We start from the raw sequence: 11518 nt of genomic DNA on the forward strand, positions 1-11518 counted from the left end.
TTTAATCAACCAAAAAAAAACTCATGGGTTATCCTTAAATGCATAATTTTAATAATGGAGATTTTTAAAAACGTGCATTATTAAAATATTACCTAAAATATGCAGCACCAATATATAACACGCATCAATAAAACAAGAATTTGACTCACACAATCGTACGGATATTATTTTCGGTTGATTAAATTTAAAAATAATTATGTATACAAAAAATATTTAAGAATGACTATTTTTTTAAAATTATATGATATTATTTGCTCATAACTCATTTGTCATTTGATAAATTGTTAGAAAGAAAATTTTAGCATAATATAACTCAGTTGTCATTTGCTAAATTTATGGGTTTTTTTTATTATTTAATTATAATATTTTCATTTTATATTTTAAATATAAATAAATTTTCTTTCAAACAATATTTTTGTAAATGTATTTTTCAAAAAATAATCAATTAAAATTGTTATTATCATTGAATATCATTATTTTTGACATAATTTGAGTTTTCGTTTACATCAAAACTTATCATATTTTAGGATAATTTTAATTTAAAATATAATTTTCATATTTTCAAACAAATTCTAAAATTATTTTTTAAATATTTTGTTATAATTGTTAAAAAAAATATTGAGTTGCATTTCAAATAAAAAGGTAAAGATATTAAAAATATTCTAACTAAAATATGTAAAATTTAATATAGTTTTAAGGAAATGGTCAAAATAAAAAAAATTACACATAAAATAATCATGATTTTTGTGAACTGGGCGGATCATTATTTATATGATATCGCACACGAAAGAAAAATTTCTGTTTTTAAAATTATCTAATTAACTCTATATTCATTTTTTATATTTTTTATATGATATCACACATTCGTAAAAAAATAGATAGTTTAAGATGAAAAAAAAAATATTTACTTAATGAATATAATATGAACGAATATTATAAATACATCATTTAATAAAATAAATAATTAAAAACTGAAAATTCATATCCACGCTGGCGCGCAGATCATGGTCTAGTGTTCGTTAAAAGGCATTCATTTCATTTGGATCCTATCTTTTTTTGTAAGATTTTAAATTAAATACACATCAATTATAAAGGTATTATGAGAAATAATTGTATTACTATTTATATTTCCAAACAACACAATATTTAATCTTGTGTTCAAACAATATAAAACATTATGTCTTATCCTTTAATAATTTTTTATCAATTTTTTTTCTAATTATTTGATAAATAATTTATGAAATAACTAAAAATAAGTATAACTTATTTTTGCAAGTTTAGATATTAAGAGATAATTTCAGTTATTTTCAAATTAATTAAATTAGTAAAACTAATTATATTTTGCAATAAATATAATTATAAAAATGTTCAAAATTTCTATTAACTGAATAAATGCTTAACAGTAATTATAAAAAGAAATTAAACCAATTATAATATGAACCAAATTATTGGTAAGTAAATTACACAAAACAATTATAACAACGTTAAGCCAAAAAAAAATATTATGCAACTAAAATATCTTTTTACACTAAACAACAATCAATTAATTTATAAAATTTGTTTAACCAATTTAAAATAAAATCTACGTTGTTGCACGGATCATGATCTAGTACGAATGTTATAACTAAACACAAATATTTAAGAAAATTAAACAAATCGTTCTTTATTTTTTGTCATCAAACAATTCTGCTTACAATATTATTTCGACGGTAATTAAAAGATCCATCAAATTTTCTCATTGTACTCCACCATTTACCAAAATGTTCAGAGACTTAAAAAATAGGAAGACATTTATATCATATGCTTACGAACTAGGAGTCATGTATAAACAATACTCATCAATTTTCATCTGTATTTTCAGAATTTAAAAGAAAAAATATCTCTAGATTGTCGACATCTCATCAATTTTCATCTACTTCCAGAATTCAAATAACTTGATTGTCGACATCTTAACGGCCGCTTTTAAAACTTAATAGGAATACAATCACATTACAATAATTGAAAAATAAAATCACTCAAAACATTAAAATAAAATCACTCAAATCTTATGGAGTATTTGGAAGGAGCGCAATAAGTACGTTTTTAAAGGTACCTCAGTCTATGCAGAAGATACGCTATCAAAAGCGATTGGATTAGCCAGAGAATGGATTAGTGAACCTAACCTGAAGCCAACGCCAAGAGGGTTGGTTGAACCAATCCACCATCCCCCACCTCCTAACACGGTCATGATTCGATCTGATGCTACGTGGAAGGGTTAAGGGAACAGAGCGGGTGTGGGATGCTTCCTTATATCCCCGTCAGGAACTAGATCCATTAGCTCATGCATTCCTTTTGTAGCTTCGACGATCATGGCGGAGGGTTTGGCTCTACTTGAAGCAGTGAAGATGGGCATTATATTTGCGACAACTTGAAGGCGATACGTTTTGAATCTGATTCCTCGCAGCTGATTAAAACAGTTAACTCAGGGGACTGCATACCTGAACTCTATGGAGTGGTGTCGGATATCCTCTCCCTTATCTATGTGTTTGATTTTGTTTCTTTCACTTGAATTCCTCGTGAGTTTAATATCCAAGCAGACAGACTTGCTAAAGCTGCTTTGGCTTTAACCGATTTGGTGGTGGTTGTAGGAGTGTTTAATCCTCCCAACTAACTTTGCTCCTTTAATTAATATAAGTGTGTTTCAAAAAAAAAAAAAAATTTGTTAGCGTGAATATAAAAATGCATCTTGTAGGTTGGAAAAAAGGGAAAAGAATCAGGGTTGTAATGATTAGTGTTACAAAAAAAAAGATAACATTTCAACCATTCATTATGTCACAAGATGACTATTCTCTGATTAATTATGATTTGGCACGTACGACTGCAGTTATACAGAATAACTAGTATAACCTCCCGATCAATTTCATTTCTTCCAAAATTATACGATCATAAAATTGCCATGACTTATCAATAACAAATTATTATTATAGTTATATATCTTCTAAACCTACCTAACACATTGTTATATAAATTTAGAAGTAGCTGCATTCAAACAAAGCGACGTCAGTTGCCAAAACAATTTTTTTATTTTTTTCCAAGAAATGAAGACACAATAAATGCTTATATATATATATATATATATATATATATATATATATATATATATATATATAATTGTTATATGTGTGTATAAAATATACTGCATAAAATATTGGTTTCATAGACGTGTTTAATCTATAAATGTCGATACAAATATTGATTATACATCAAATGAATATTTATTTTTTGGCATGTTTTCATGTTTGAAATATATATATCTGCAAAATTACCATTGACAGATTAGTGAAGTTACAAATTTAAAGCTTTACAAAATAAATAAAAATTAAAAACAATTAAATTATTCTTTCATTTCTAATTTTTCAACAATTTGACCAGAAAAATTAAAACAGTTCATTTATTCTTAACGTAAATAAAAAAGACAAAAACAGTTTTAATTGTCTCAACCATTACAACACGATCTCAACTCCGTACTAAGTCAACTTTAAACGAACACTAGAATCACTCAGATAACAAATTTGTTTACAATTTTTTTCCAAACAGTTTACTTTTTTCCACAACTGATGCTTGTGTCTTTCCTATAATTATATTTTTTTAAGAAAGGCCTTTGATTTTTCTTTTCTTAAGAAAGTTTTTGAAGTTGCGGAAGAAGCGAAGTTATAGATGGCTTCTGGAAATCCGCTGGTGTACATTGGTGGTGCAGACGAGTTCCTATATTTGTTTAGCAAATGAGTAAGTAATAAATTTTTGAGTCTCAGCATTTAATTATTATTCTTTATGCAATTTTGAATTCTTTTTACCTTTTTTGTAGAGGAGTCGTTGTTACCACGTCTTTACATAACGAGTTTTTTTCGAACCAAAGCTGGTCAATGAAAACTTAGGTCTATGTTTCAGATTGATTGTAACAAAGAAGAGTGAGACAATGAGAAGAAAAGACTTCAAACTTACAAGGAAATTGTCTGCATAAAACAAACTATATTCTAGGATGAAGACTGAAGAAGAAGGGAAACTCCAAAATACCAGAGACTCTTATTGTTCATAGTTTGGTTAACAGGTTAGATGCATAACCTTTTAATATCAAAATTTTGTTATATGCTTGACCAAATTGTTAATATCGAATTTGTGCAAGCCTCGAATGACTATTATTAAAAGTATTTAATATAAAAATATCATAGGCTTCGTGTATCTGATGTATATTCTTGAGAAATTTTAAATTTGATAAAAATAAAGTAAAATAAAATAAAATAAGTTATTAGTTAAATATGTTCATATATTGAATTATTAGTATACTATCAGTCTATCTCATATATCAATCAACTAAGTATAAATTCTAAATTGTGCAATATTTCTTTAACTATATTTTACTAAATTGTGATAAACTAAATTAATGTCATGTTATCATCAATTATTTTTTCCTAATTAAAATCTAAATTTCTTCTAATTATTCAAATTTAATTTTATTTTACATAAAAGTAATCATGTTTTTGTAACAACACAGTTAAGTTGAAGTGTTTAACTAAAAAAAAGGCTTTTGTTACTAATCATGGATAAAGGAAATAACATTTTAATTTAATCCCTTATATATTAAAGGAGAAGCATTTTAATAAATGCGTTCACACTAAACTGGACACATGTCACGTGTAGAAGCATTGTAATAAATGCGTCCACATTAAAATGAACACATGTCACATGTAGAGAGATTCTCAGCCAAACTCTATATAAATATGTTCACACTATGTACTTTATGTTTTTTTAATATAAATCTCACATGCATGGTTCTTCTTTACGTTATTTTTACTGTTTACGAATAGAGCTGGACACATTATTTATAAATTTTGATTCGGTTCGTTATCCGTTTTGATTCGAACCAAAAAATCTGGATATCCGTTACTCTACGAAGCAAATCAAATACTAAAATGCAATATCCGTAAAACAAACAAATCATAAATATCAATATTTATAGGAACGGATATCCAATTTGATCTGTTATATATATATATATATATATATATATAAATATATAAAGAATTTATATAAGTTATATATTATAGTTTATATAAATTTTACAATATTTTTGTTTTTAAATAATTTCATTTTAAGAATTTTATTTTTCATGTATTATTTTGATAAAATGTCATTTAATATTAATTACAGTACCTTTATATATTTATCAACCATCTTTATTTACTTTTACATACATATACATGTGCACATTGACGTGAGCACGTTATAACTAAGCATTTACCACAACTGAAATATCTAATTTTTTTGGAATTTAAAATATTCTTTTTCTTAATGCTTCTTTCACTATCGACCAAATTGTAGTAAAATGATTTGTCTTAATAATTTTCTTTTATTTTTTTAACTATTATCCATTTAGAAACTATAATATAAAACAATTGGTTCGACATCACGACTATCTAAGATTCATAACATGAAAACAAACAAATAATAGTAATTTTTGATTATCACAAGAAAAAAAAAACATCAAACATTTTAACCGAACAAACCAAATAAATATTGATTTAAAATGATAGTTATATTTTATTAGATTAAAAACCAAAAAACAACCTAAAACCGAACCGATATACAGATTAAACAGATTAATATTTTCTTATTAAAAAATAACAAAATTAATAATCACATTATGCGCAAGGCGCAGATTATTACCTAGTTAAACACTAAAAAGAGTACTCCGTGCATAGCACGGGTTGAAACATACTAGATTGTCGACATCTCATCAATTTTCATCTACTTCCAGAATTCAAATAACTTGATTGTCGACATCTTAACGGCCGCTTTTAAAACTTAATAGGAATACAATCACATTACAATAATTGAAAAATAAACTCACTCAAAACATTAGTATAAACAAATAATTTTGTTAGCGTGAATATAAAAATGCATCTTGTAGGTTGAAAAAAAGGGAAAAGAATCAGGGTTGTAATGACTAGTGTTACAAAAAAAAAAAGATAACATTTCAACCATTCATTATGTCACAAGATGACTATTCTCTGATTAATTATGATTTGGCCAATACGACTGTAGTTATACAGAATAATAGTAGTAATCAGTAAAAAGATGCGGAGAAGGAAAAATATACGAAGAATAAGGGGAAGAGAAAGTGTGGTCTTCTAACCTAAAGGCCTAGGATTCGATCAATCTCGATCTAGTCTTCGACATCACTGTCAAGATCACTAATCATGTTTCAGCTATATTAGTAATAAGATTGAATCATTCTTTTTTGTTCAACCATATCGTATTTAACTTTGGCTATTTAGATATGTGTGAACTGGATTGCCCACAAATGGTTGAGCTAGATAATTTGGGTCGAGGGAGTTGGCTTTTAAGCAGTGTACTGATACGTGGTTCTCTGTTTACACATGACAAAACAGCGACATGGGAATATGCTTATAAAAAATGAAATAGTTAGGATTTTGCTAAGAAAAATAATTTAGAAATCAACTATTAACAACAAAGTAATTAGGGTAAAAAGTAAATAATTACATTTATATTCGTACCTAGCCAGCCGCTTAGGTCCAACTAAAAATAATCCATAGCCGACATGAACATGGGATTAGTTTCTAGACGCAACGTATTATTATTGACAATTAGGTGTAATGGAATCAATTTACATAAACAAATTTTAAAAACCGGTGTAACAAAAAAAAAATGAAAAAATCGTTATTGACATGACATCCGTAATTGAACCAAATATGAAATGCAGCGTCAAAGCTCAACCATACTCGATCAAAACTGTTGTTGTTATTTAACAACGATGTTGATTTGGTATATGCAACACACGGTTCACACCATCCCACATATACGGGATATTTATAAAATCGTTTCACGATATTTCTACTAAATTTATTATGTGGAAAGTACTATTTATTAAATTTATTTTAGAAGAATGATGTTTCTGACATTTGCTGCTAAATTCACAGCAGGATATACATCTAGCGTCCGTACAAAACCCACAAATATCATTCATTGGTGTGTTTGAACTTGCGACTCAATGTGTCTTAATCATATGTTGATTTGAATGAAATGTTTGAATGTCTCAAGTAATTTACAAAAAAAAATATTACGAATTTAATGCTAAAAGTATCTAATTTCTGTTCAACTAATCACTGATGTCGAATAACTTAACGTCTTAAAACCCACAACAATTTCGATGGATCTAAAAGTTTTTCAACTTATTAAAAATATTATTTGTACTTGTGGATCTGCGGATCATGCTAAGTAGCTAACAAATTAAAACAACGAATTATGGATTTTAAACCTGGTTATAACTATATAATGGCATATTAAAGTGGTGTCAATTTTGGATTCTAACACCTTTTTAGTTTATTAGGTTTGTTACATTTAGTTTTCAATTTTAGAAAGCAAAAAATATTATGTCATCTTGAAGTATTTTTTCTTAATATTTATCAATAAGTATTTCCCTATATTAAAAATGTTACATCTTTTTATCGCCAGGGAATACTTGTTCTTTACTTTGGTGGATCGTAAATGTAATTAATTTATAATCTTCGATATAAAATGTTCTTTTCAGCACTAATACAAAAATATTAGTTAAAGCTCAGGATTAAATATGAATTAAAATGTGGCTATATAGAAAAAAAATTTCTTTATTAAAACTCAAAATACATAATCTAATAAATGTCGTCCTACAAAAAAAGAATGAATCTAATAAATCAAAATTAATCAACAATAAAATGTTTTTAGTCCAAGGCAGCGGACAAAAAAGACATTAAGAGTAAATACGTGTGTTTGAGAATTTAAAAGTAAATATATGTGTCGCAAAATTATTAGAAAAGGACAAAGAGGATACGAGAAAAGCCAGTTCCACCTTCTACGTTTTAAATAAACATATATTACGAGAACAGTGATAGTTTGGAAAATTTATTGACATGTCCAAATGCGTAAACAAAGTTTCAAACGAAAACATTTCCATTATTTCATTACCATATCCGCCTTTGAACTTTCTTTTAGTACTTTTGTAATTATTCCGGTAGAACTAAAGATTGGCATCATTCAGTTTCTTACTCAATATGTTACCAAGAACAAAAATACATCTGCTACACATACGTTTTCTTATGTCAACACTCAAATATGCTTAGTAAGCAAAAAAAAGCAAACTTGACTGACGATTTTTTTTTTTGAGAAAAGAACTAACGAAAAATATTATGCATGCATATTTATTTAAACATGAATTAAGTAAACATCTAAATGTTTCATAATTCGTTCAATAATTTGAACAGTTGTGCCATATATATTTGGTAAAGTAGTTTGAGACATTGGTCAGAAAAAAAAATCGATACAATATGAACGTGATGATAAAAAATCTAAGTACTATGAAAGCCTTTAGTTCAAAAAAAAATCTAAGTACTAGATAAAAATACATTAAATACACCACACATTTAATTAAAAAATGGGCCATTGGGTCCTTTAATTTTCCACTTTGTACAGGCCAATAAGATTATACGAAAAAGGAGAAAATCAAAGTGGAAACTGAAAAAGGACCGAAAAGACCATAAAGTTTATCTCTTGTACTAATTTACCATTTTTCTCTCTGTAGTCTACCTACTCTGGTCATGGCTGCTATTAGTGATTATCTTCCGATTTGAATTCGTGCAGTTTTTATCATATGCAATTTTTCTAATTCAAAAATATTTATATGCATTAAAAGAACATAAAGAAAAAATAAAATTTTGTTTTGTAATTTGAATTATGTATTGGGTCCCATTGTTTGTACATATATCAAGTTCAGCAAGTACAAATGTTATTAATCAAAATTTTGACCCACAAGATTAAAAAAACTCATCTATTCTGTTTGAATAATATTTCACTGATTTTGGTAGTTTCAAAAACAATTTACCGAATTATTAAATTACTTCTTTATATTATATTATATTTATTTTATATTATTTATTCTTAGTTTTGACTTTTATGAGTTTATACATATTTTATGTAAACTATTAAATAATCTTTTGTGGAGTATTATATTTTTTCATGTTATTATATTATTTTAAGTATGAAATAAAAACATTAAAGATTAAAATGACCATTTCATAAACAGAAAAAAGTTTAACTCCAAAATAGAGTAATAGGTAAGATTATTCTATAAATAAAGTAACCCTAGCCATTATTCCATTTTGAAGTTGAATACGGAGTGGAGTTAGAAAAGATTTTACTCTAAAATTGAGTATGAAGTTAAAAATAGAGTAGAGTTGGAGATGCCCTTGTATTAACTAATACAAGATGAATAATTATGCTAACCCTTATATTAAGTTAAATTTTTTAAGTCTTTTGTCAATTTTTTTAAGTCACGAAGAAACCCCTATGTATATATTCTTTGCCGGCTCTATAGGAGTAAAGTTAAAGAGTCTATGTGAAAACAAAAGGTCAGAAGATGTGAAAACAAAGGGTCGGAAGACTCAAAAAGCAAGCTCCAAATACTTAACGATTTTGTTATATTGATATAATCTTAATTAATGCGTGTTTACTTTTATGGATAAACAACTATCAATCTTTTTCTGTATCTTTTTTTGTTAAGAAAAAGTTTTCAAGTCAGTGAAGATGAGATTATAATTTCACCATTCGTCATAGCAATCGTTTTATTTGTGTTTATAAATAATAACATATTATATAGGGTTAGCATAATTATTGATGTAAATTTTCTGTATGTGGCAGAGTTACATGGGTAAAAGTAAAAACACGGGTAACTTACCTATTATAAGCAGAGATATAGAAAACATTTCTCCAACGATGTAAAATTTCAAAATTACATGGGTAAAAACTATAGCATGTAAAAGATTCTTTGTTCTAGCACAGTATTAATAAAGTAACATGGTTATGTGAATACTAAAAGAACATTTATGGTTAAGAAAAATCAGTTTCTGTTAGCTACGAATTTACCATTTATTTATTTGTATACGAGATATTTGTATCGTAGTTCTTTACATAAATTACCCACCCAAATAATGCCCAAAAAGAAAATTTACCCACCCAAATTATTCAAGGGTTTGGAAAATAATAACGCAATAAACAAAACCTTTTGTTAATCACGTTCGTTTTTGTACAAAAAGAAAAGAAAAAAATTAACCGGATACCTTTACTTACACGTCACACATTTGGAAACTCACTCCCACGTAAAAGAAAGAAAACAAAAAAATCCCCATAAAGACAAAACTTACTTAACGACACCATGTCCCATCACTACCGGAAAAATCATTCGCCGGCCGGAATTTGCCGTCCTAATAATTTTCCATGAAGAAAGGTTCTTCGTACGGGAACGAGTCCCAGAATCCATCAACTTTGTGATCATTCACGTCTAGCAAAAGATCAGGGAGGTCAGAGAAAGCATCGTCCGCGGGTGAAGATGACGTCATCGATGAAGTCACCATGCTTGACGGAGACTCCTGTGCTTTCCACTCAACGGCGGCAGCTGTGGCGGCGGCTTGAATGTCTTTCGGATCGGCGCTTGCCGGTCTCGGCAAATGGCAAGCGAGCTCCGGGAAATTGAGGTGAGCAGAGCTTCCTTTGATGGCTAAAGCGGCCACGTCGTGTGCACGCGCCGCCATCTCCGGGGTGGAGAAAGTGCCGAGCCAGATTCTTGATTTCTTTTTTGGCTCTCTGATTTCAGACACCCATTTTCCCCATTGTCTCATTCTGACCCCACGAAAATTTGGATGCTTAGAAACACCCTTTTGATCATCTTTAGCTTTTGAACTGCTTAAGGTTTTCTCCGGCGCCGGTGACCGGAGATTACGTTCCGGCTGGGGAAGAGAAGAGTCTTGCATCTAAAGGAATGAAAATGTAATACGAGAGAGAGAGAAGTTTTGGTCGGAAGATTATAAAGAAGTTTTGTTTTGTATTTAGGGGTGTGAGAGAGTAGGAATAGTTGTGACTTGTGAGGAGAGACTGGTTTGCTTCTTCTAATATATACATCCAAATACCGAAGTAACTATTCTTGTGTGTATGTTTATTCATTTTTATTATTTACAAATTCAATATCTAAAAAAATAAATAAATATCTAAAGCTAAAAAAACTTTGACTGCGTTAAGATCCTTTTTTATTTTTCTTTTTGTTTCTTCTTGCAATTGTATTTTTATTTTATGTATTGTAATATAATTTTCACTATTTAGACTTGAATTGGACACTTGTTTGTTTGACTCCTAAATAGTAATTAGAGTATGATTATTAGAGGATTCTTAAGGTGGGATTCTTAGCGCCCGTCTCTTAACTTTTAACTAAAAAAATTAAGAACCGGCTCTTAAATATCTTATTTAAGAGCCGGTTCTTAGTTTTTTTAGTTAAAAGTTAAGAGACGGGTTCTTATATTCCGCTAATAACCTTGCTTTAATAAACTCCCAATAATCATGCTCTTAGTCCTTCCAAATAAAATATAGGTACCTGAACTATGTCGGGTAAATTTAAATTACATTATTCTGATCGAATCTGAACATTTTTAAATTAACA

The 11518-nt window shown here is 28.1% G+C and overlaps 1 protein-coding gene across 1 annotated transcript; it reads right to left on the reverse strand.

The window, feature by feature from the left end:
* Positions 1-9932: 9932 nt before the first annotated feature.
* Positions 9933-11298, reverse strand: LOC106440155 (ethylene-responsive transcription factor ERF039-like). Its single transcript, XM_048762894.1, has one exon. It carries the CDS (start codon positions 10836-10838, stop codon positions 10293-10295), a length of 546 nt encoding a protein of 181 aa, XP_048618851.1. The 5' UTR covers positions 10839-11298; the 3' UTR covers positions 9933-10292.
* Between the last annotated feature and the right edge of the window lie 220 nt (positions 11299-11518).

The sequence above is a fragment of the Brassica napus genome, chromosome C7, assembly GCF_020379485.1.
Source record: "Brassica napus cultivar Da-Ae chromosome C7, Da-Ae, whole genome shotgun sequence".
NCBI classification, from domain to species: domain Eukaryota; kingdom Viridiplantae; phylum Streptophyta; class Magnoliopsida; order Brassicales; family Brassicaceae; genus Brassica; species Brassica napus.